The sequence below is a fragment of the Tachysurus fulvidraco genome, chromosome 17, assembly GCF_022655615.1.
Source record: "Tachysurus fulvidraco isolate hzauxx_2018 chromosome 17, HZAU_PFXX_2.0, whole genome shotgun sequence".
In the NCBI taxonomy this organism is placed as follows: domain Eukaryota; kingdom Metazoa; phylum Chordata; class Actinopteri; order Siluriformes; family Bagridae; genus Tachysurus; species Tachysurus fulvidraco.
In genome coordinates, this window is record NC_062534.1 from 19,944,230 (window position 1) to 19,971,835 (window position 27,606).

Sequence of the window (27,606 nt, forward strand, 5' to 3'; positions counted from 1 at the left end):
GGGTAATGTTGATTAAGAGTTCATTAAAAGGTGAACTATGGTCAACTCGAAATTCCTACTCGGAAAGTCAGGAAGGTTTCGTCCACTGCAGGGTGAAGTCAAGACGTCAGCAACATCAACAGTGAATAAAAATATAACTTTGCTATGTTAAATCATATAGAGTTCCCTGTTTGGAGAAAGTAAATATATCATAAATTCATGATCAATAATGGCTGGTGATGTGAACGACAGTGACCGTTGGTGTCTAGATGTGGGCGTGTCCAGAGACATGACAAAGGTATCGGTGCAGCGACTAATGGGAGCGAAGAGAGTAGAGCGCAGGTAATCCATGGCAAAAGCACCCACTGCATCTCCTTCGTCTCATATGATTTGATGCAGATACACACTGCTGAATTTTATACTCAAACACCAAACCCCCATCCAGAATGTTTCATTTTAGCGACATGAAAACTGATTTGGAATGCTAAGTTGTCACCCGCTGATAAACATTATTACCATGGCAACCAGTAGTAGGAACGCCTGCTGGCGTCTTCATAATGCAGCAACTGGAGACTAGCAGCGATAACATCACTGTAAGTGTGAACGCAGAATAACAAAAAAAAACACTTTCAAAGATGTGGCCATTTTGCCCCACTCTGCAGCTCCGATATGCCAAACTCAAAACTTATGGCTTTCCAAGTTCATACTTTTGAGTCAAAAGCAGCATAATAAAGTATAATGCATCAATTTAATTCTAGTCCATTAAAATGTAGTTTATTGTGAGTTATTATAATCCATTAACAATTATAATCCTGTGTAAAGAATGTTCTGTAATAACTCTAAAATGACTGTGTAAAATGTTAGAATTATCACAGGGTTTGGGACGGTTACATTTATTTTTGGTTTTCTTAGACACTAGGGTGATTTTGTTGAGCAGATCTGGCAACTCTATAACCAGGTGACAAAGCTTCTTGACCAATTGAACAGTTAAGGAAATTGTTTTTATGAATAAATGCAGCATTTATTTTGAAAATATAGTCAGAATTGCATGCAAAGGTATTACTAGGTTGTAAAGCCTCTGAAAACTAAAACAAAAATAATAAGTCCAGACAAAATGAAATAAAATCAATTAGGCCATCAAAAGGTGATGATTAAATACTGATAATTAAAAATAATAAATAATAAAAAAACGGACTGCTTAATGCTACTAATACGGTATTGTTCAGAAAACTTGCATCCTCTAAATATGCTTTTTTCACTTGGATTCAAGTTCAGCGCTTAAAGGCAGGGTCTCCGATTTGTGAAAGCCAATGTCGACATTTGAAATCACCAAAACAAACACGCCTCTAACCCAAATGTGTCCCACCCCTGTATTGATAGCTCCGCCCACACATACATACGTAACCCAGGCAACTAATGGAAAGAAAAGTGTCTTTATCATAGCTGAAGGGAAGAACAATACGATTGCAAATAAACAAACAAGCAAAAATGACACACAAGCATAATCATGTAAAGGACAAAGGCATATATTAGTTCTGTGTAACAAAGCAAAACCAACGTTACTCACCTATCGAAAAGGAAAAAAGCGCCTCGGCGTCTTAAGTAAAGTTGAATTTCCCGAGTCAATAACTCCTGAGCTAAATGCTGTTACTACACAAAACACGGTTGTAGTTGCCTCTCTACATTACTACAATAGAAATGAGATGTTATTTGTGTAGTAACAGCGTTTAGCTCAGGAGTTATTGACTCGGGAAACTCCAACCTGTGAATATGTGGCCGACTTCCTGCTCCTTCAGTTCTCTCCAGCGCTGGAAAGCTGATCCTATATTAACACGTCCTACTTCTTGCCTTATCGTAAGCCTTTCTTCGCTTTCTTTCTTTGTTTTTATCCTCCATGTCAATGTTAAAACCGCTTTCTGCTAATGTCACACATGCGCACTGAACACTCTCTCCGCCACATATTGGCAAGCCCCGCCCCTTTCTGCTCATTAGCTGAACGTTTGTTTTGATTTTTGTTTTGATTTTTGTTTATTATTCGGCCCGACTCAGTTTTCTGAAGCATTTCTCAAAAATCGGAGACCCTGCCTTGACTGTTTCCCCATGACTGTTTTAACTATTATTAAACTTTATAGCTTTTGCCTAAATATATCAATATATCAGAATTTTTACTGTGTAAACATTGTGTACCTTTATTGTACGCTTGCACTGCAGACCCTGATTCCGTTGACAAATATTCTATGAAATAATTGAATAAATAATTAAATAAATAAATAACCTTCTCTAACAAAAAACACCCTCAAAACATGAGGTTTATTTCTCAACAAGGAAATTATAAAGAAATGTTTAGAGAATATCAGCAAAACCCTGTGTACCAGGACAATACACCACGCTCAGCTCACTCTTATTAACTTCTCTGAGCTCTGTGTGTAATTGCAGGCACCTAAAATAAAGTGTTATGCAACGTTCTGTGGACATCATAGTGGAAAAGGCGCACAGATGGAACCTTTAGTAAATGGCACTGCTGTCAATTGCAGGGGTCTGAGGAGTCATTAAATCGCTCCTTTCAGCCATCGCAGGGAGAAAAAAAAAGCATCCATTTCCGCCAAACTCCCCCACGTATCTCTGAACCATCACAAAGGTAATCAGTTTCACAGAGCCATCAGCGCTGCCTTTTCAGCTGCCGATCCAAAGATCACCTTGGGATGTGACACTGACGAGCCTGGGCGATTTAATGAGCGCTGCGAGCTTCAGTGTGCATTCACAGCCTGAGCAATTCAGACCGGGTTATTATGCGTGATCATAGATTTTATGTGTTTTTTTTCTCTCCTAAGTGGCTACAGAGACATAATGCAGTGGCTTTAATAGTCATTCATCAATCCATGGTGAGGCTTTAAGTGAATTAATTACGTTCAATTACCGGACAGCCGTCTGTACAGACGCCTCTAACAGTCTGACGTCAGGACATTACGTGACAGAATAACAATGATATCACCCAAAAATTAATAAAAAAAATAAATAGATAAATAAATAAAAGTTTACTGACTTGATGAAGTCTCCCTCGAGAGCAATGACGCGCTTGATAATTTTCTGTTTTGGGTTCTTGGGAGACCTGAAAAAAAGAAATAAATAGCGCTATTGTTAAATATTTTGATTAGAATGATTCAAATCTCAATGATAAAAGGAAGAAAAGGCAAAAGAAATGATAACGACAACAATGTTTATAATATTAAGCGATAATTAAAGAAGTTAAGAAAATAACTTAAAGTTAAAGAAAATTAGAGGTCAAACCCCATGTGGGGACTTTTCATTTCCAAATGTTTTCTTCATTTATTTTACAGATTATATCCCAAATATTTATATTGAAATGTTACAGGCAATCAAAGTCAAACAAGTTACATTTATATTTAGTGCTATTTTCTATTTTCTTTTATAGCCTGATGAAAATGAATTTCTGCTTTCATCTACCTCCATTAGTTCCTCAAAATATGGCACTGATTCAGTAGAAAGACAGAAATCAAGAAAATATTACTTTTACTGAATATAGCACAATATATATAAATATGGATTAAATGTAGGGTGGTCAAAGTTTGAGGTCGCAGAAATGTCCGTTTTGGGTTCATTAGAGGAAGTCTGGCAACGAATGGTTTATACAGAGATTTTCAAGGTCACTTTACAATAAAGAGACAAGGGGAAAGAAAGAGTGAAGGCAAACCAAAAGAAGAGCTACTGATCTCTGAGAGCAGTAAAGCCAGTGAATTCTGATTTGGAGTTAAAAGTTAATATGAAGCTGTCTGGTTGGAAAGGCAAAATTCTAAAGATACAAGCCTAAACCAATAGAAAGCTGGAAATCTTAAAAGCTAGTATAAAAGGTGGGGTTTCTGAATTGACAGACATGCAAACACACCTCCTTGTCCTGATTGGTTGACTGTTGGTGGTCCAGACCACCAGTTTCTCCTTTGAGGAGATATTTTGACGCTACCAAAATGTGTCAAAGCCAAATATTACAAACCATGCTCACTCACTCAGTCATTTTCTACCGCTTATCTGAACTACCTCGGGTCACGGGGAGCCTGTGCCTATCTCAGGCGTCATCAGACATCTAGGCAGGATACACCCAGGACGGAGTGCCAACCCATCTGAGGGCACATACAAACCATGTTGATTGTTAAAAAAAAACCCCCTAATGACATCTTTATATAATAACTGTTATATTATGCCCTTTTAGCCTTGAAAAGCAAGTCAGACAAGTTAGACTTCCTTGGAAAGCACACTGAGCTGATTCTGCTGGGCTGAATCCTTCCTCCATTGTAGTTGGCTTTTGACTTCTTCTCTGTTACAGGGATTTCACTGGCACCATTTCAGAATCTATACAGGATTCGGAAGTTAATCGAGCTCCAGCACGAGCCTCTCCATCACCTCCTGTGTCTCCTCCTCCTCCTCGTCGGTGGAGAGCATGATTTGTGCTCTTCATTAGTTTTAAAGGCCTCGATGTTGGAAGTGCTTATCGCAATTGTTACAAATGCAGAATGCTGAGATTTATCTGGCCCATTTCTCTAAACCATGAACTGCCTTTGGAAGATGGAACCCAAATACTACTCATCTTTTTACTCATTTTTTTTATAATCAGCTGCAGGAAGTAGAGCATGGAGCTTAAGAAATAGTTTGCAATGTTTTCTTGCATCTCATCTCATCACACTGTTGTGCTTAATGCGGTACTGTGTACTGAAGTTATTGTAGTGTTACTGCTTGGTCCTGAAGAAATGACTAGTAGAATAACAATAAAAACACAAACTTGATCTTCCCCATCACAGTGAAGGATATAGAATTTTCTGGGATGAAAACGTTACCAACGATTGTATTATCAGACAGCAAAGAGAACCCAGAAACAGTGTCATGAATAACGTCAAGACGGAGAAAAGCCACTAGTCAGCATTCAGTCCAGGAGCTGCCTCAGGCAATATGGCATCTTACACACGCGCACACACACACACACACACACACACACACACACACACACACACACACACACACACACACACACACACACTCTCTCTCTCTCTCTCTCCATCCTTAACTGGGTCACTAGCTCACTGCAGTTTCAGCAAACAAATGAGGAAGACAGGGTTAGCTGAAATAACAAAAAATAAGAAATAAAGGAGATCAAGAGAGTGTGTGTTAGAAACGAAAGAGAGACGAGACACTCTGCGTGCTTTCATCGTCTGTGTGAGCTCTGCTGTGACTGACAGCCCTGTTCAACCAACCAGCTTGCAGGCACTGCTTGAATGATGGGTGGTGATTTGTCTGTCCTTCGGGAGGCTGGGTTGTGCATGTGTGTATCAGAAGCACAGCACAGGCAGTGATGTTTGAGGAGCGAATACACTCTCTGTGTGCACCCAGTGTGAGAGCAAGCGAGCGAGCCAGTGAGTGTGTGTGTGTGAGAGAGAGAGAGAGAGAGAGAGAGAGAGAATCAGTACACTCACATCTCCCTCCCTCAACCAGATTCCACTCGCTGTTGATCACACGCTACAGAGTTGAGTTTCATTCCTGACTGGAATAATACGTTACTCAGACCAGGAGGATCTTCTTTCCTTACGGTAAGCTCTTCTCCTCTCCTCTCTTCTCTCCTCTCCTCTCTTCTCTTCTCTCCTCTCTTCTCTTCTCCTCAGATGACTCACGGCTTTCATATGTCATCAGTGTGTTAGGGTAGCGTGTCAATGCAGAGGCACCTCGCTAACGATTCTGACAGCATCGTTTTCCAGATTCAGAAGAACACCCTCCTTTTTTTTTGTTTGTTCTTTCTCTCATGGCGAGCTTGTTATCTTGACCTGCGTAGGCGGTTTTAGTGGTTTATACAGTGACTGACATACACACACACACACACTCCACAGGTATCAAGCAGATACATGAGACTATATGTAAAATGTGATGCTGATCTGAGGAAAGACATTTTGCAAGGTTTCCTACATCAAGTGTGGATTTAGATTTTCATACGTTTACATTAAAAAAGGACCAGTAGATATGAGTTAACATAGATGAAATAAAATTAAGGGGAAAGGAAGTAAGTAATATGCAAATCCAAGAATACAGCAAAGAATCTGAGCTCAAATCTTAACCTTACTTAAAGGATTATTCAAATTCATTTTTTTCAACCTAACATCTATCTACATATCTGTAATACACACTCATTTCCTTTACATGTTTTCCTGTTATCAGAAAAGAACAGAAAGTTGTTGGGGCAGTTGTGGACTTCACCAAATGTCTGCCCTTAGTCCTCCATTATACGTGAGCACCATGTAAACCAGGGATTCGGGTCATTTCTCAGAGCAAGGAAACGTGTACGATGTCTTGTTGCTATGTTACAGATGCGATTAGGTTTAAAAACAGCCGGAATTTTCCTTTAAGAGATCTTTAGGGAAATTAATATCTTGCTCATGAATGATATATATATATATGACATAAAGAGAGCTGGTTCTTTGTGTTGAGCTGCTAAATGTTTTGCTGCACTTTGGCTAGATATTTGTTTCTCTCTCTCTCTCTCTCTCTCTCTCTCTCTCTCTCTCTCTCTCTCACACACACACACACACACACACACACACGTACATTAGCAGCACAGCCTGCTCTCTGCACACACACTCTCATGCTGCCTATGGCAACCGTGCTCAGTATGCACCACTCTGACAAACCCGACACCTCACACTTCCTAACCATCCTGCTCCTCTCCTCGGCTCTGTCCATTTCCTGGACTATGGAAACAATCCGACACGTTTGTGTAAACCTAAACCGTCTCGTGCTAAAGGATAAGGAGGTATAAACCTCATGTGTTTAGCTGTAGATGTATTCTGTGCTTAAGTTTGTTTTAATGGTGCATCACAAAGCATTCGTGTCCTTCACTGACAACATTCTTTAAAAAAGTCTGTCACATGGACACGTTATTCTAATAGGAGTGCAATAAATGCTTGGACTGTGAAACCGACCATAAAAACACACACCAAAAAAAACCAGTATGATATACTAAAGTATAGTGTAGGAAAATGGAAAAAAATGATTATATTTCCTATAACTGCACACCTTGTAGTGTTTTATTTCCTTTGTACCACAGCAAATAGCCAGGAATTCAAATTTAATAATAATAATAATAAAAACATATTTTTTTTATCCCTTTACAGCTACATAGAAAATGGTTAATTTTTGTATTGCTTACAGAGTAGCAGCTTTAAACAGCTGTTTGCCCTCAGCAGCTTCCTCAACTTTCCTCGCTAATGACAAAACAGATGCATAGTTTTCATTTACAGTAACTAAGAAACCGTAACGGGTGACGCCCCCCCCCCCCCGTCATGACCACGTCCCCATGATAACAGAGACTCCTTCCAATAGAGCTAAATAGTAAAACTTAGCATATTATACAAGAATTCCATATTTTTGAAACTTTATGTGGATTGCCTATCATAAAATTCCCCGTGTAAGTTGTTACTATGGAAACGACAATGTATAAGAGCAAGCTCATTAACAGAAACCTCGGGTTTGTTATAGCTGAACATTGTTGTGATATAAGATATTTAAAATACAGTGCTTTCGATATATGAGGCTCCCCAAATAGGTGCATATCATCTTGGCCAGTTTTGACTCACCATATGGAAACCTATTGTTTTCTTCCTTCCAGCTTTATCAGAGTAGGCAAGCTCGTAGTTATACAACATTTTTAAGAAAAGTGAGAGGAAGAATTGGAAAGTTTCAATATGTCTGTTTTTTTTAATAATAAAACATTGCGATAATATTATTAACTCTGATAAAAGTGATGTGAAATTTAATATCAGCACATTCCTAGGGCTGAGTGCGTACCACTTTCCTCTCATAGTACATGCTTTTCATATTCAGGTACAAAAAAAGGAAGCGGATAGGTTCAGTACCAAGCTGATAAAAGGAGGAGAGGAAGCTAGAAACACAATAGAAAGAACTGCAGATGATGTGAAAGACTAAAACAGAGGTGAATAATTGCTGGCTGGAATAGTTGAAACATCCATGGGGATTCTGTCAGCGCTGGTGAAGTGTAATTAATTGCATCTGTGCCGAATATTCGCTAGCTGAGCCGAGCAGGTGAGAGCGGAGGGACTTTATATTTATACCTGCCTTTTATACCTGCCTTCCTGTTCTCTTTATCAGCACCGGGGTCCTGCTAATTCTAGGTTACTGCTAAATCTTAGCTCTATTCTTTGTGCTCTTTGCACATAAAATTAAAATAAGATGCTGGAATTAATGTAGAATGCTGAAAGGGAAGTTGATGCTTTGTCTGTGACAATGTAATAAACAATAGTAGAAAATATGAATGATTATCATGATTGTTTCACTCCATAATAAAACCAGGGTGATTTATCACATTTATTCAGCCACATTGATTCGCATTATAATAATAATAATAATTTAAAAAAACATACACTTTAAAATGTAAACAGTTACATCCATTAGCTGCTGTACTCGATTATAATTCATTAAATGAATTGTGCAGGCCTATTTACTGATTATTACTGAAATTTAAGAAAGGCTAATATACAACGGTTAGTCATGCTGGAAAAGTACATTAGTGGTGAAAAATTGTTTTCATTTAGGGTCAAATAAATTCGTACACATGCCACACTGGTTCTTTCTCCAAAAGTGGATTAGTACAAAGAAATTAAATACAGTTTAAATGCACTTTGCAAGCAAGAGAAACACTACACCCCACACACACACCCACACACAAACACACACCCTACACACACACCCACACACACACACACACACGTATTTGTTGAGCCACATGAGAGTTTGATGGTGAAATTGTCCCCAAAGTGGCCTATTTGCTTTCTATGGAATTAGCATATGGCATTTCTGAAGCCTTATATCAGGTTGCTCATATCTGAAGTCTCAAATCTGACTGGTCAGAAGGGAGTGATTCCTTTTTTATGACAGCAGCATAGTGAACAGTATCTGTCTGTAACTCAAATCACAGGTTTATACTAATGCGCTTGTTACAGTATGTTATCGGTTCTTATGAAGCAGTAACAGCTCCTTCGCAAAGACGTACAGGGCAGCCGCAACACAAAGACATTAAAACGTGATGTTATTTAGGAGACATATATTTAACATCTATGGAAGGAGTCTCCAGTGCCGGTGCTTGATGACTTTATTTCTTTTAGTAGGTGAAACAACTCTTCAGGATAGTGAACCTTGTGCTTTGTACTATAGTTTCTCGAGAAAAGAAGCGTCTATTAATGAATATAGGAACTAACCAAATTAAAAAGCAAAGCATTTTGTATTTAATTAAAAATGATAACTTCAGAAAAGGTATAAATTAAAAATATGTCCAACAGAAATCATAGCATCGTGATAATAATAAATAGGGAGGTGGTAGCCTAGTGGGTATGGTGCTTGTCTAATCAAATCCCAGGTCCAACAAGCTGCCACTGCTGGGCCCCTGAGCAAGGCCCTTAACCTTCAAATGCTCTGTTGTGTTAAATGAGATTAAAATGCAAGTCGCTCTGGATAATAGCTTCTGCTAAATGCAGTAAATGTAAATAATAACACCGTCAAAATTAAAACACACACACACACACACACACACACACACACACACACACACACACACACACACACACACACACACACACAAACACAAACACACACACAATGAAATAAGCACATCTCTCTGTTTTTTATCCAGACACTAGTCTTAATAATAAAATGCAAAGCAATAACACAGAAACTTCAGTATAAAGCATTTACTACCATTTTAGGGAGGGAAAAAAAACTCCCCCCACTCAGATCTCCATCTCAGCTAATGTGCAACAATGCACAGCAGTTAGGGAAAGCTCTTAGAAGTGAACATTCACCGGCAGGAAACAAAGAGGAACTAATTTAATCAGTGTGTGTGAGTGGAGCAAAGGCTTAACAGCAGAGAAGCGTGGAAAAAAATGCACTCCCGCTGTGTAACTGTGCATATCTCAATGCTTTGTTCACTTTAAAGCGCATTAATCTGTATGTGTGCCTTCACAACAAAGAGATCAGACTCACAATGTGACTTTCTATCGCATAGAGAAAAAAACACTGCGACCGCACTGATGTGTGAGAAACCGTCAATCTTGACTGATCATAGATGTAACTATAAGCTCTACTGACTGGACTAGATATTACAGAAAATGTACAGCAGTATTGTTGAAAGCAATGCTAAATGGTTTCTAGCAGGTGCTGACATTCAAAGAAGTTCAATTAAGCATGTAATCTGCTGTTAAAAGCGCCTGTCACATGCGTAGCGGTTAAAAGAGCCTTTCATGGCTTTCCACGAAGAAAAGACAAAAAGACGGCGATGCATGTAGAGCAAGACATTGATGATCACGGATGTGGTCATTAGCTCATACACTCAGGTACTTTCACCTAAAATCATTATGCTTGAAGGTGTTTACATGCAGTTTTAAAGGGAATAATTTTGTTTAAGTACTACTTGACTATTTGACTGTATACACTCTTGGGCTGGAAAATATAACGATATAATATAATGACTGATAAACTGTGTCACAATACACTTTACACTTTTATGATGTTGTAGGTAACATGACATCATTTATTACGGAAGGAAACAAATTACAAACCCCAGCTGTATGTTTAAATTATGTACATAATTTTCAATGGTTGAATATAGTATTGCCTTCTCATTATGAGTTATTTAGCAATGAATTTTTGTAGCCAATTAAAAAAATGATCAACCCTTTTTTTTTGTTAGCAGTCCTATCAATTGTGATACACACTGTGTAATTGTTGGATTTATATCACAGCACTGTTAATGCTTGATGCTGATATGAATTCTGTAGATTAATCTATTACATTATCATGAAGACATCATCGAAGGTTGTACAGGCTTGCAGGGGTTCGTTATAATCGATCATCGTTGCTATAGTAACAGCTTATTTGCATAGTGGACATGTCACAAACGGTAACTTTTCATATGGTGGCATTTTCTGTAAGGAGATATCATTTTTTGCTGGAAGGAGTCTCCTGGAAGTCTCTCAGGAAGAAAATGTTCCGGACAGCGAGTTTTGGGTTTTCTCGGAAATGAAGCACCTGCATTTTATTTGTCTTATTATCTTTAAGAGTGAGTAAACAAGGCAAGCTGATGAGAGGGAAAACATGAAAATCTTCAGTAGACGTTCCAAAAAATTCAACTATTAAATTTTGTAGATAGTATGGTGTGAACTGATGTGGTATCAGAGGAATAAACCATGCTGGGATATGATAATATAAGGAAATAACTTTGGGGTAGTTATAGTTTTTATATAATGTCGTGTCATGTCTTTTTCCTTACACATAATCCCATGCCCTGTTCAACACCGACGTCACTAATGAGTTTTCTCTCTAAAATTTCAGTAATATACAGTACTGAATATTAACACATTCACTACCATTCAGTTATTGACTACTTTGTACCTTTGATTACATAATCGCAACCTAGAAAGGCAAGCACGGGGAGCATAAGCCGTTCGGTACCGAGAGTTCCTTGCCTAAAAGCTGTGTGAAGCAAATAAGGTCTCTGCTTTAAACAGATGGCTTTAGAGGGAAAAAAAGGAAAGCATGCCTGTTCCCACCTGCCCATGTTGACTCGTTGCCATAGACAGACTAATGCATGCATACAGTCATATAGGGAGGGGGGGGTCCTTGGCAAAGCTGCTGCTGTAGCATTACTGACAGCTTCATCTAACATTGCCCTGGAGTGCCATGGCTTCTGCTCTCAAGGTTACAAATGAATCAAAACATCAATACGTGATGTCAACACAGGTTAAACCAGAGTGTACTCTCAACTGGAGCAGCTATCATTCGGCTCCTTATACATAATGCAACCGAAGCAAGCACCGGGGATCTCTTTAATAAATGCTGAGAAACAAGCTACGGATCTCCTTTTGGAAAAGAGTACGCAGAAAGTTTGTATTCTCAGAAAGCGTTGTGCAATGCTTTGCTACTCTAGATATGTTCTCCAACAAGACAACGTAATAATGGCAGTTGTCACAGAGTACACACGGTGGTTATTACTGAGACCAGTGATGTGAAATAATTGCTTGGCTCATTCGCTTGCCTTTGATGACTATATGTAGCAGTATAAGCAATTCTGCCACTCAATGGACCATAACTGCTTACAATTATTAAATGAACTATGATGCTTTTTGACTCATTAGACATAGAGGGCTATATACTCATGACACAAGCATTTAACACAGAGTAGAGTAAAAAAGATGCAAGTGTGGATACGAGTTATTCGATACTGGATGTGTTAAGAACTAACAAGGCTTAGGGCTGATCAGAATAGTGTAGTAGTGATTGGAAAGTTGCGCGATTAAATCATTTGAACCTTGAGCATAACATTTATTTGTGCATTTTAACTGTAAGTCTCTTAAAAAAAAAGCTTAAGCTACAGAACATAAAAGCATCTGCCAAATGAAGAAAGAACAATTATGAAAAATGCTTATTTCTGTATATAGACCTCCATGAGTTGAGTTTCAAAGAAATAATATATAATATATATACATAATATATAACCCAACCATCCTGTTTATTTGAATATACAGTCAAGGTCTGGGTGTTGGTATTCTGTGTAAAATGATATATACGAGAGAACCAGGCAAAGCAGTCATAATTCACCCTTTTTTTTTTCCAGTGCAACTGAAAAAGCAATAAAAATCTCCTGCTTAACGTCAATATTTTTCAATATTCTTAAATGCCAATACCACTCTGTCTCAGCCATAATGTGACATTGTATTCATTATATTTCTCCCATCTCCTGTTTTCTGCAGATGGAAACTGATGTGTGTGACTGATTGAGGATAATAATGAAGGCAGAGTGATCCATTTCCTCCAGCAACCTGAGCTCCTGGTTTTCTCCATTTTCACTCCTCAAAGGATACAGTGACCTTCGCATATGCTGCCAGCCTGACAAGTTTGCAGCAGGTAAACTGAAAGGTTGTTCCTCGTTTCCAAGGACGACACAAAGATCCCGGGGAAAGACTTGGTGTCAGCAGAAAAACAGCCTGTTGTTGTGGCAACAAATGACCGTGTATTTGTGAAGTTAACAACATTAACCCTACACCCTTACGGACTAATTTGCTGAGAAGAAAAGGGCCAGGATGAAAGAACTGCACTTTGTAGTTTGTCTCTTAACGGGACTTGCATTTACCGGCTCTGTTCCTGTGTCTGAGTGGACCGGGGCATGTCAGAATCTGTGCAGGTGTGAAATCCGACCCTGGTTTTCTCCTTTGTCCCTTTATATGGAGACTTTAACTGTGGACTGTGATGATCTGGGAATTGTGTCTCTTCCAGAAAAACTTCCATCAGATACACAGGTGCTTCTGGCACAGAGCAACAACATTGTCAACATTAAAAACCCTTTGAATTATATGGTTAACTTAACAGAAGTGAATTTATCTCAGAACAATATATCTTCTCTTAGCGACATCTACCTAGGTAACCTTCCCCAGCTTTCGTCCTTGCACTTGGAAGAGAACCGAATAACCAGCCTTCCTGACAACTGCCTTGCGCACCTACCGAACCTTCAAGAGCTTTACATAAACCACAACCTACTCTCACTGATCAGTCCTGGAGCTTTTCAAGGTCTAAACAATCTTTTGCGTCTCCATCTCAACTCAAACAGACTGAAAGTGATCAGGCCAGAGTGGTTTCATGCACTCAACCAGCTGGAGATATTGATGATAGGAGAAAATCCCATTTCCCAATTACAAGAAATGAACTTCCAGCCTCTGAGTAATCTCCACAGTCTTGTACTGGCAAGGATGAACCTCTCTGTCATACCTGATAATGCTCTGGTTGGTCTCCATAAATTGGAGAGCATCTCATTTTATGAAAATAAGTTTGTAAAGGTGCCCCAGGCTGCACTTAGAAAAGTCCAAAGTCTCAAGTTTCTGGATCTTAATAAGAATCCTATTGAGAGAATTAATCGAGGTGATTTTGTGGATATGATTCATATGAAAGAACTGGGTATCAACAGCATGCCAGATTTGGTTTCGATTGACAGCTTTGCTGTTTCCAACTTGCCCGAGCTTACAAAGATAGAGGCCACCAACAACCCCAGACTGTCCTATATCCATCCCAATGCATTTTATAACCTGCCCAGGCTTGAGACGCTGATGCTAAATGATAATGCCCTCACTGCACTTCATCGTGTTACAGTAGAGTCCTTGCCCAGCCTACAGGAAGTAAGCTTGCACTCCAATCCAATTTACTGTGACTGTGTTGTCCGCTGGATCAATATGAACAAGACTAAGATCAGCTTCATGGAGGCTGACGCTCTCTTGTGTACGGGACCTCCCGAGTTCGAAGGCCGCCATGTCCGACACGTACACTTTCGTGAAATGATGGACACCTGCCTCCCAGTCATCTCTCCGGAAAGCCTTCCAGAGCATGTCAGTGTGGATGTCGGTCAGTCGGCATCATTCCACTGTAGGTCATTTGCAGAACCAAATCCGGAGATCTACTGGATCACCCCTTCAGGAGAAAAGATCCTACCAAGAATGGCTTCAAGCAAGTATTTGGTGCATCCTGAGGGAACATTGGACATATTTAACATTTCTGAGAGTGAGGCAGGTCAGTACACCTGCGTAGCCCACAATCTCATCGGGGCAAATATGAAGTCTGTTGTAATGGTAGTGAATGGGTACTATCCAGAACATTTAAATGGATCTTTGCATGTGCAAATCGATATGATACAACCGCATTTTGTAAAAATATCTTGGGTACCACCTAAAAGCAGCTTTGTGTCAAACATCGAATGGTCCACCACGTCTTTACGCTTTACAGCTCGTGTACCATCTAACGTAAAAATGTTCAACCTGACACATTTGCAGCCACTGACACAGTATGAAGTATGTGTAGAAATTACAGACCTGCAAAGGGGCCATTTAAGAAATTGTATTAATGTCAGTACACCAGAGCAAGCTGCTCCGGTGTGCAAATCTAACAAGAGCAAAATGGTGATGATTAATGCCATTGGTATGCTTTTGATAGCTTCTGCTCTCACATGTTCACTGATCTACAAGTCTTTGAAGAGTGATCATCTTTACAGACGGCTAATTACTCAACAAACAGGGACACTGCAGGGTCCCGGTCCCTGCCCTTCTCCCAACCTCATGCACCCTGCAAGGTCTGAAGCGGATGTCAATATTTTGGACATGAACGACACCATTTAAGAAACTTTTTAAGAAAGAATCAAGGTGGGATATAATGGACACAAGACTGTGGAACTCAATATCCCACATTCTGAGTTTCTGCTGGAACTCTACAGAAGGAACGCAGAGAACTCAGATCAGGAGTCATCGTCCCTCCCAGAGCGTTTGGTGACATTGTCTCAACTCAACACCTCCTTTAGTGTAAATGTCACATGTGGGAATCAATGTCCTCCAGATTAGGCAGCCTGGAGAGCACTGTTCCTTCAGGCAGGATCAAGGCACAGAACATGAAAGGTTGTGTCCAGATACCTGACTGTTCATGTATAATGCAACTCCACAGTGGCTTTTGTTTCTATTGTGGGTTTGTAGCAATACTCTTTGCTCTGTCTCAGTGGGAAAGTAAACAAAGTAAACTTTACGATCCACTATGTTCATAGAGTAGATCACAACACTATGTACAACACTTTGTGAAAAAAAATACATTTATACAAAAACTTTTTGTGACAGACTTTTTTCCCCGTTTTTTTTTTTAAACAAGACTTATTTAACGATCTAACAGTTAAAAACACAATATCAGCCAATATTCTTTGTCAATAGATGCTAATTTTGTTGTATTTTTAAACAAATTTGCTAAAAACTCAGTAGCATCACCCAGGACAAACACACATCGAATGTCTTTCAAGGAAATGGCTTTAGTTCATATCTTGTGGTTGTGAGGTTATTGATGGCTTCACGTGCATGGCTGACGACTGGAGATGTATAAAATTGGAGGAGGTAGAAAGGAAATAGAGGCTATCACAAAACTTATTGACGTCAAATTGCATTATATTCTTTTTCATTAAAAATCCAATATGAATTCCCAATCGCCAAACACCCACAGGTGATGAATCACCGTCACAATGCGAATGATGTGGGGGATTTATCAGGCAGGCATGGCTATATATCACTGGAGGGGTTTCAGCACCACAGACAGGGCTTTTAGAGCTCGGCTATTTGTCATAGACGCCGAAGCTAAAGCATGAATCATCAGAGCGGGAGGTAGTGGATAGGTCAGCAGGAACACGATGCAGCTGGACTCGACTTCCTACTGTGACCCTGCTGAGGCTGATCACCCTTAGTAGGATGCTCAATTGTCAAGACTCAGGTGAAAAGGTAAAATGGCTGTGTTTGCAAAAAAAGAATTACATTTCAGGTTCTCTGGGTTAGTGGTGTTAGCTTACGCTGACTCCCATCTGTAAATATAATATCTAATACTAGTACTTTAAAAAAATTACTTTGACTAGATGACAAGTAATATTAGATAAACGTAAATAGTTAAAGCAATAACTGTTTCAGGACATTATTTTTTACATTATTAGTTTTATATGTTCAGCAAAATTCACATGAAACCGTTCTTAAACTAACAGTCATACAGAAGAAAAAAAATACAGCTTCAATGCTTTGTTTTAAGGCTACAAATGATAAATAAATTAAATAAATAAATGTGCAAATGAAGAAATTTGTTTACCATACTATTATCATCCAGCCAAGGGTAAAGATGGACGGAGGATGTGATGTCTAACACCTAGAAGGTTTTCCTCCATGTTCAAATCAAAACATGGCATTCACTACTGGCTGTTTTCTACAACGGGTGGGACTGAAAGCACTCTTTCACCAGGGTCCATTGTAACGATTGTATTTAGCTTTAAATGGTGACAAAAAGAAGGACATGGTAACCTGATGGTTTAAGACGCTGGCCTACTGATCAAAGGTTGCAAGTTTGAATCCCAGGTCCACCAAGCTACCACCACTAGACCCCTGAGCAAGTCCTTTAACCCTGAATTGCTCAGTTTTATTAAGTGAGATAAAAATGTATGTCACTCTGGATAAGAGCATCTGCCACATAAACGAACAAAAATAACTGCAGATGGAATTCCTTTGGGATCAGGCAGGACTGGGGTTAAAAATATTCTCGCTTACAAATAGCTCACAGCTTTTCAATTCCTGCAAAGTGATATCGAACTGTTAATGTGCAATTCCATTAAAAGTAGTCTTGTGTAGTCTTGATGGTAGACTTGGCTTCGTCTAGTTTTAACCGTTCTTAGACTAACAAATTATATTTAGCCTTGTCTGCCTCGCTGCTTTATCCACTGACTCGACTAGTTAACATCCCCACGTGACATCTGGTGAATGTGTAAACGTGTACAGGACTAGTAAAAGGACTTGTACGTCGCTTTATAAAAGCAGTGTTGAACAAAGTTACAACACAGGATTTAAATGGCCTCCGTCACGTGTGTGTGCGTGTCCTACCCGTGCCTCAGGTGGATTCCTCTGTGTACTCTGGTTTCCTCTTTTATTCTAAAGACATGCACTTTAGACTGATTGGCATCTCTAAATTGTCCGTAGTGTGTGAATGGGTGTGTGAGTGTGCCCAAGTCTTCTGTGATATGTTCCAGGTTCCCCACAATCCGGTAGGAGAAGCGGTGTTAAGAATGGATGGAAGGATAAACAGCAGCAATGTCAATTATTTAGTTTATTTGTGCATATATAAAGTAAATACTATATAAATAATAAAAAGAATCTATTGTTTAAAAGCAGATTATCCATTCTTAGAAATGAACCCCAAAGACCAATACACAGAATTAAAGCTCTGGTTGCCAATCCAGCATACCCTCAACTCTGGTCCATCTTCAGTCTATTAATCTACTTAATTTTATAACCATATGTTGTAGTCATTAAAATGACACACTGTGTGTATATGAAGATACACTACCTTTTAAATCATGGGATTTAATTAGCAGCTGATCATTTGTAAATGGACACAACCTTTAATGATACAAGAACCTTTCTCTTTGATTTATTCGCTTCTCACTTAGGTGTGTTATAGTTATGTCATTTTGTTCTGTATATCCTGTGTCTCTGGATCACAAGTTCAGCAAATCTGCTGCAAACTTTGGCTCAACAAAAAAATACAGAATGCTTGAAAAATGACATACTATATGGTTATCTGGAGTGATAGAAAGGTGACATGATCTAAAAATGATCTAAATTCAAATTTAAAATAACCCACATGTAACCTAAAAATCTAAAATAACCCACATGCAACTTAAGCGCAAGATTTCCCATAAACTCAGTACATTCCAGCCATGAGCTTGCTTGCTTGCTTTATTTATTTATTTATTTATTTATTTATTTATTTATTTAATTTCTGGACCATACTGGACCAAACTGGCTGCAAGTTCTAAAAATAAAAATGCTGAAATGGCTCAGTAACCTGAGAGCAGAACCTTGCCATACAATTATGTCTCACACAATTATCTCTCTGTTCACACTGGTCATATAAAAGTGAAGGATTGCACATCATGCAGGATATATCGGACTGAACTAGCAGGGTACACCATTTTACCTCCCCTGGCTCTGCTGCTTTAAATGTCTTCTGTTAAAACACGACATGGAGCTGACAGCGCTAACGTGGTGTGATCTCGTGAACCGAGACGCTCGGCTGTACCGGTGTCTGGGGAGGAGTCGGTGCTAAACAAGACAAGGACAAAATCTCCTGCTAATATCGTCATCAGTTTTCATTTCACAAATCATGTCTATCGCTGTAGTTTTCTTGCCGACGACCTGTGGATAGGACAAGAAATATCTGTATATCCCAATTTCCTAAATGTTGTGTTCATTAGCACATATCTGACATACAAGCGATGCATCAGTGTGAGGGAGGAGGAAGGAAGGAAAAAAAAGCGAGAGCAAACACAAGGCTTGATATTACATGCCCTTCACAAGATCCATCAAGCTGCAGTTAATCTTTTGAAAGAAAGGATGAGAAATTCCTGCACTGCCCTTTTCACAGCAGCGTCAGAAGCCCAGTGCTTAACGCTCCACTGGGATTGCACATTTTGTAATGAATAATTTACCTTTTCCTAATGACCCTGCGAGACGGTTCGTTTAAGCACTGCCTTCCGCTCTGAGCGAGGTGATTAGAGTCAGGAGCCAAGGTGAGAAAGCTAGATTAGAGGAAATTAGTGCAGTTCAGACAACGGTTACTGGAAGCTGCCTGGCAGGAGAGACTGAACTATTCAGGTATTACCATGAAATGAGGCCTCTGGAGAACCGCTTTTGATCGTTCCACAGTAGAAGAACTTAAGGGTAATTCTCCATGACCAGTGATTTGTACTGAAATTCAGTTTTTATGTGTCTGGCACGAAACATGAGCCTTAATGCCAATTTGTATATCTGTGTAAACTGACATCCTAAACACTATTAATATCTATTTGAAATATCTGCCCTTATGCTGTGGCTACTTAATCAGCCAGTCTACGACTCAGCCAGCATTAGGGCTTGATTAATGATGACTGTATTAATATATGAGCAATAAAGCAGACAAAAATGCTTACTCTTTTTGTGAAAGCACTGGGGGGTACACGGATAAATACCACACTAAATCAGCTTATTAAACACTATAAATACAGTAAATGTCTACCTGAAGAAAAATGATTTTATTCCAATGTTTATGTCAGTGTAACTATGCAGACTTTATCTACAGTACAAGGTAAAGAAAAGTCACGTGAACTTCACATAAGGAACGTCGCACGATTCATGACGAGAAACGTACAGATGTCCCTTGCTAAATGTTGCACGCTTTTCACAAGTAGTGCAGTGTAAAGTTCACGAGATCGATTTACATCCTTTACATTTCACCGTGTTAACAAAACAGAAGGAAGTGTTTTGTAATGTCTGTTCTTGGCCTTAATGCCTTAGGACTTATAGAAATACATTTTGTCAGTGTTCATTTTATTTTTATTTTTAAAAGGAAAGAACTTTACTCGATCAATCGTACATATTGTTCACTTGGGACTCAATGGTGGCAAAACCTCAGACTGTCAATTAATTTAGCTAACTTTCTACCTCAGAAAGCTTATCAATAGCTTCCATTATGCAGCTGTTGCTATGGTTACATCTTGCCTCTTTTAGTTAAAACATTTCTCTGCATATAATCAACTCCTTTCTGCCTAAATTTCCTTTAACACACATTTAGTGGCATGGTAGTGAATGCAAAATCTGAGCACAAATGCAGGAATGCCTAAACTGTTATTTATCTTTGTTGCCATGGTTACAGTCTATAAGCTGCATCTATAAATAAATGTTGGATGGATCGATGTATGTTAGTGGGGTAACAAGTTTAGTGGTCTGACAGTGATATTCAAACTCTTCCCTGTTTTAAGGAAAAAATGTATTTATCTTTTCGGCATATGTCCTTACACCGAGTGACATACATTTGACATACAGGTGTGTGAGCAGTTTATGGTCTAGGATCTTGTTTAAAAGCTCAGCAGTGGCAGCTTTACTGGGATTTGAACACGTAGCTTGAAGTCAGAAATCAAATGTCTTTTTATAACAGACACACAGTCCTGTTGTCTCACATCGCAATTCATTTCCTAGTAATAAGTCCGATTCTCTCTCTAGCACTGCACCAGAAACATGGGGACAGTTTTAAGTGTTGTTTAATTTATTATGTCTTTTGGTACACTCTCAGACGTTGAACTATTAAAGCTTGCTTAGGTTGCTTTTAACTTCGCTAGGCTTCTTCACTTCATTATGCATGTGCTCCACAGCTTTGTTCGATGATTCGAAAACCTAGTTAAAATGTCAGAATCAAGCAAACCCACCTCACCCATCAGTGCAGACAATGTGTGACGAGCGGGAACGCAGGAGGTCAGCTGTAGCCGGGGGGAGTGTGCCGGCTGAGCTCTGAAGTGCTACTCCAGAGTTTGACGTCTGGCAGAGTTTGTGTACAGATGGCTCTGAGTGTATAGCAGCCCACAGGCCAACGCTGCTCTTCATCTCACTGAAACCGGATACATCTTCCTCTCAGTGAGGCAGCCACAAACACATCCACAGCAGTGTGCCTTCCCCATCCATTCTCTGCTCAAACACTGACCTTCTGCTCCAGCGTCTGTCACCAGTGAGAGAAGCTTCTTACTCTACACTCAATTATCACCTTTCTTAAACTAGATCTGTCTATCCATTTATTCATCCAGCTATCTGTCCATCTGCCTACTGTTGTAACCACCCATCTATCTATCTATCTATCTATCTATCTATCTATCTATCTATCTATCTATCTATCTATCTATCTATCTATCTATCTATCTATCTGTCTATCTGTCTGTCTGTCTGTCTGTCTGTCTGTCTGATATTCTTTCTGTCCATCCATCCATCCACCTCCTTATCGATCTACACATTATCGTTATCCACTTTTATACATATTTATCTGTCTGTCTGTCTGTCTGTCTGTCTGTCTGTCTGTCTGTCTGTCTGTCCAGCCATCCATTCTCTTCCTTATCTATCCATCCATTACTGTATTCCACTATCAGTTTATCTACACCATCTTCTTATCCATATATCCAACTATTCAACTGCCTACTTATCTATACACTATTTCCATCTACCTATATATCCATCTATCCAGCCATCCTTCCATTTATTCACTCCATCTATCCATCAGATGCAGGCATGAATGTTTTCATCAGACCATCCATTTATCCACTCATCTACCTATTTATTATAAGCCCTTATAACTTACCCCTATATACATTCATGTATTTATCTGTCCATCCATTCATCATCCATCTGCATATTTCTGAATCCATCCAACTATCCATACCTTCAATGCCTATTTATTCGTCCCATACACATATTTGTATATTCATTCATCCATCCATCTGGTATGTCTATCTGTCTTTTCAAATCCCCGTTCTTCCATCAGTTCACTTCTCCCTGCATAGACATGCATGCATTCGAATACATTTACAGACATCTTTAGCTCAGGAGTGAATCTGAGATATTGGTTTATTTCCACCGTAAGTTTGTCTTGGCCTGTGCGCTAAGAATAATTCAAGAAGAGTTCCTCATCAACACCACCCAAATGTAACATGAGTCCTATAGCATTATTCAACCAAATGAATTATTGATTAAATAGCAAACAATATTTACACTGAATTACAGAATGGCTCAAGATGCCTATTTTGTGCACCACAAGAACCAACAATTTATTTGTAATCAATAAGGTCTAGATATGCAGTAAGGCTGCTAAGGGAAGCAAGGCACACCACTAGGCCTCAGCACAGAGACCATGAGAGCATGCGAGCAGGTAAATGATCATATGTAGACCCACAGCATGAGTGTGCTGCTAGCAGGCAGTAACATTACATCCTGACATTTGTCCATTAGCCTTTGCTGTTAACACAGATGCATCTCTGAGCTAGATATGATGATAACGCTTGTGTAGATGGACCACAAATAAATTCTTCAGCTAAATTGTAGAACCTCTCCGGCCCGTAGCCGAACACATCTCTACTATGATATAATTTAGAAATTAGAGGTACAGTACATGAACAGAAGCCTAGCTTAGTGTTTATCACTTATTTTTGTTCTTCTCGTTTCACTTCAACTTCTTTATTATCCTGTATATTTTATGACATGAATGTTTTGCTATTACTTTTTAAATGTAATTAAGTAGATTGTATAGAATATAAATATAAATAAATGACATACTACTACTTTTATGACTCCTACCTCTGCTACTACTTTTCCACCACTACTTCTACTAGTACTACTACTACTACTACTAATATGAAGCCTTTATTTGTCACATATAAGTTACAGCACAGTAAAATTACTTCTTCACGTACCCCAACGTTGAAGGTTAAGGTCAGTGGCAGCTTGTCAGTGCTAGAGCTTGAACCCAGATTTTCAATCCAGAGCCTTCACCAACTAATCCACCGCTGGCCTTAATAATTCTATAGGGATTTTAATTTGCAATCATTTATATGGCTCCAAACAAACAAAGTTCTAAAAAAGTTCATAAAGTTAATAGCTGTTTAGTGGTTAGCACGTTTGCCTCACACCTCCAGGGTCGGGGTTCGATTCCCGCCTCCGCCTTGGCAAAAATGTGTCTCAGAGAGACGTTTTTGGGAAACAAAACAAAACAAAAATATCTCCATGTAAAATGTACATGTTTTGACGAGGCCTGAATTACTACAGTCAGATTTATTCTCTAGTATCCGTGTCAGCAAGGGTCTTTTTACTTTCTCACACTTAATCAAACACATTTCTGTATATTTATTTGAGATGGATTACACCAATGAAAAACTGGCACCGTATACAGAGTCTGAATTCATTCTCTATTTATCACATAATGCACTATTTGGGTGACAGCCATTTTGTACTGCTGATCGAATGCTCGGAATGTGGACAAGCTTATTCCTCAAGTAGTTCATTATATTATTACCCATAGTGCATTGTAAATCCAGTGTAAACACTACTTCGGCACAAAGGCACAACGACGCATGACTTTCTTTTAGCTTGGACTTTAATTAGCATTAAGGTGGAGCACATGGTGTTCATTCAACCTGCAGCTGCTGGTCAGGTTTTTTAACCAGAGGGTAAAAAATAAAATTCGGTTCTGAACAACACCTTTACAAGTGTTAATAATTTGCCACTCTGTACATCAACTGAACAGAAAAAACCTAAAAAAAACACCTGCTCACTAATCACAACATACGATCACAGAGACAAATCGAATTACTGAATACGAATATGTCAGCTTTGCATTACTGATTTATTTCTGTTATTTTTTTGTTACTATTCTATTTTGTAAACACACAATAGGTCAATGTTGGATTAATTCTAAATTTTTAAAAATGGCTAATGTAATTCCATTGATTTTATTACTGAATAAAATAATTTATACAACTAGAGTTATTTAATTTTTGTGCAAATGTTACTAAAATAAATATCTTTTCTCATTTCTAACCCAGGAAAAACTCATGGCACACTTCGTTTACTTCTTTATCTTAAACTAATGATATTTTCCAGCAACCAGGTTTGTATTATTTCATGAGAATAAGCCAACAGACGCTGTCTACGTTGAGTTAAAAACACGGTGGATGCTGTATTCGCCTATTCGCCAGCAGAGAGTCTTGTTTTATAAACTGGCCCTAGGCTAACCGCTGCCTCAAGCCAAGTAAAAAAAGCCCAGTTCATATACAGTACAGTATCACAGCAAACTAATGAAGTGCTTTGGCTTCGCATTGATCAGCTTTCGTTACCAAGTAAAACCGTGTGCGTTTTCAGATCACATTTTCACACCAGTTGCAGATCCATAACCTTTAAATAGATCAAAATCTGATTATTATATATGCGTATTTACGGTTAAAGACACATACAGTAGTAACTACTGGTGGCTGATGTAAAACATATAACATACGATGATAACTGAGGACATTTCTATTGTACACAAAAGTGCCTTACTTTTAAAATTGCATTAATTTTAAACTGTGAAAAAATTATTTTATAATATTTTTGTCATGTGTGTGAATTTTTTGTACAATTTTACTCTTTTAATGATTTGTGTAATATTTTAAATGTGAATCAGCTGCTTCCAACCTGAATATGTAACTATAAATAAAATTTATGTGTAGTTTTCTAAAATACTGTGCATTAAAGGTGGGGTCTCCATTGTTTGAGAAATGCTTCAGAAAACTGTGTCGGGCTGCCAAACAAAACAAAAACAAAACAAATGTGTAGCCAATGAGCAGAAAGGGGCGTGTCTTGTCAATATGGGCAGAGGGGGTGTTCAGTGAGCATGTGTGACATTAGCAGAAAGCGGTTTTAACATTGACATGGGGGATAAAAACAAAGAAAGAACGCGAAGAAAGGCTTACGATAAGGCAAGAAGTAGGACGTGTTAATATAGGATCAGCTTTCCAGCGCTGGAAAGAACTGAAGGTCTTCCGCATGAAACAGAGATACTGTGAAACTTCACGTTACAACACACAGTACTACAAAAACACATTTGTATTACCATAATAATCCTCAATGAGTTCATTTATTGATAAAAAAAATATACCCTAATATACCTTATTGATAAAAATATACCCAATACTTGTCTGGGTTATACTTGGGTTATACTCAGTCTCGTGTCTGTGTGGGGTGGAGCTATCAATACAGGGGTGGGACCCATCTGGGTTAGGGGCGTGTTTGTTTTGGTGATTTCAAATGTCAACATTTTCTTTCAAACAACGGAGACCCCACCTTTAATTGCCAAAAAAAAGCAGATTTCCTTTTTTTGTTTGCTACAGTGAATTCATCCACAGTAACATTCCAAAGGGTTTTCCCAGACCACCATAGATTTATTAAGGCCTTTAAACTGTCCTTCCAGTAATCTCTTTTTAGACAAATTAAGACTTTTTATGAGAACACAAACACTGCATAAGCTCATCAGAAGCTGCCAGTTGAAGCGTGACACAGTTCCACATCCTAATCACATAAAACTGAACAGGAACAACTCCTATTGCACAAAAATACCATTTTAAAGTCTTTCCTTGTCTTTGCAGTCAATAGAATGAACTTTGTAGTAAACAGATTGTTTTCCTGCTATTAAAGATTTTAAACCGACATACAAATTCATTCCATGTTTCATTTCAACTTTAGAGATAGACAAAAAGTTTTCTGATATAGAATGTGATTTAAGAGTGAATGTGCACTGATGATACAGTTTTCTATACAGGAAAACGACAATAATCCATAAATTCTATAAAAGTTCAGTCTACAGTGTGGAAAAAGACAAAAAACTACATCAGACACTTTCCCCTGAATTTATATTCACCATATAAGCGTGCCTTTGTATATAAATCAACCGAAGGCACACACACACACACACACACACACACACACACACACACACCTGGCGTGAATACTCCTGTTTTATTCAGTATATACAGTAAATTGCGTATTAAAAAACTAAACAAAACAGAAGGCTACCAGATAAAGAATAGTTTAAATCCTTACCTCTGAGTGAATGTACCTTTAACCTGATATAATATTAATGATTAATATGTTTTTATATATTATATATAGGCTTTAATCATTCCTGCTGGAGCAAATAAAAAGACAGACATACTGAATCCTGACAGACCGAATAGGAATAATTATATATATATATATATATATATATATATATATATATATATATATATATATATATATATATATATATATATATATATATATAATTAATTCTTCTGTCCTGACTAATTGGTGTCAATTCTAATGAAGTTACTTGACGTGTGTTTAATTACAGCAGAAATACACAGACTTTGTTTTGTTTCATTACATACAGCCCTATATCTGTGTATCGATCCAGCATCCAAACTTCAGAACAATTCATCAAGAGCCATTCAGCGAAACAGAACTTCACATAAAACCCACCGATGTGCTAATATCTCAGAGTGAAAAACACGGGCTGCGAGCGAGGCACAAACTGATGAATAGGATTTCTATTTATTTATTTATATATTTTGCTACGCCGAGCTCTGAGAGTTAAACGGAGTGCACAAATAAACCCAGATATTGCAGCTGAATATCTGGCATGATGATGGTTAGACATATTCCTGTGAGTATTTGCACTGCGAGAGCTCGTCTGTCAGTTGACAAATAATGCGCTCTATGCCTTCTTAAGTACTCAATTAAAGTGCAATGTGTCTCCGGTGTTAAAGACTGGATTCGTGAATCGGCAGTAAAGCTAATTTGGACTGACGCTTTGCGACTCTCGGCCTGGTAAGCGCCTAACCACCGAGTGACACCATGGGAAGCTTCACCTGTCACTGTGAGCTGATCAGAAAACAGATGTACTGTGCAGATAAACACAGCTGCCATGAGCCAAAAAACAAACAAACAAATAAATAAATAAATGGAAAATGCATAAGGAGCCTGTAAATAGATGCACAGAAATGCACAGGAGGAGAGTGCTGGGATGCTGACTAGTGCAAAAGCATGGTGTGACACACGCTACCTGGAGATCTCTAGCAGATCAGCATAAATTGTGCTTTTGGGCTCATTTAAAGTCACAACAGGGTGTCTGCAGGTATCCTAGAGGTGTAATGTAATACCTTTGACAAACCACTTAAAATGCAATTTTGCAGTAGTGATACAACAAATATATCTATTTACATTTCTAATACAGCAAGAAAAAGTACAGAACCATATAATCTACAGTAACATGATACATGATACACGTGATATAGATTAAAGACATATCTCTTTAGTCAGGCGTACACATAATACTTCCCATAATCTTGTGCTCTAGTACATGCACATTATCATCTAGTGCTTGCTAATATTATGAACAACAGCTACGCTAATCCAACTCCACTGTTTCTGTTTTTTTTTTTACCCATTCCGAGGCTTCCAGAGCTTGTACTGTACCAGCTCCACATGTGTTCCGTATCATGAAGATTTTAGATCTCCACTGAGATGAAGCCGACCCTGTGAGGATCCGGAGTTATCTAGAGATGTACCAGCTCCAGTTGGACTCTGCTTCATGAAATATTCAGACATGAATGAGATGGAAACTACATGTGGTCTTTGAGGACAAAAACCCTCTAAT

At 38.6% G+C, this 27,606-nt stretch overlaps 2 protein-coding genes across 6 annotated transcripts in view; one reads left to right on the plus strand and one right to left on the minus strand.

Annotated features, from left to right (window-relative positions):
* immp2l (inner mitochondrial membrane peptidase subunit 2) overlaps nucleotides 1-27,606 on the minus strand; it is a 108,820-nt gene that overhangs the window by 11,294 nt on the left and 69,920 nt on the right. For 3 of the 5 annotated variants that reach the window (XM_027136129.2, XM_027136126.2, XM_027136127.2), the window contains exon 4: nucleotides 3,023-3,088. The exons of the other annotated variants lie outside the window; for them this stretch is intronic. In XM_027136129.2, the coding sequence (XP_026991930.1) occupies nucleotides 3,023-3,088 (66 nt within the window). The remainder of the gene's footprint in view (nucleotides 1-3,022; nucleotides 3,089-27,606) is intronic. 5 annotated transcript variants of the gene reach the window in all.
* Nucleotides 5,183-15,744, plus strand: lrrn3a (leucine rich repeat neuronal 3a). The gene is made up of 2 exons (XM_027136124.2): nucleotides 5,183-5,573; nucleotides 12,792-15,744. The coding sequence occupies exon 2, from the start codon at nucleotides 13,122-13,124 to the stop codon at nucleotides 15,195-15,197; it is 2,076 nt and encodes a 691-aa protein (XP_026991925.2). The 5' UTR covers nucleotides 5,183-5,573; nucleotides 12,792-13,121; the 3' UTR covers nucleotides 15,198-15,744.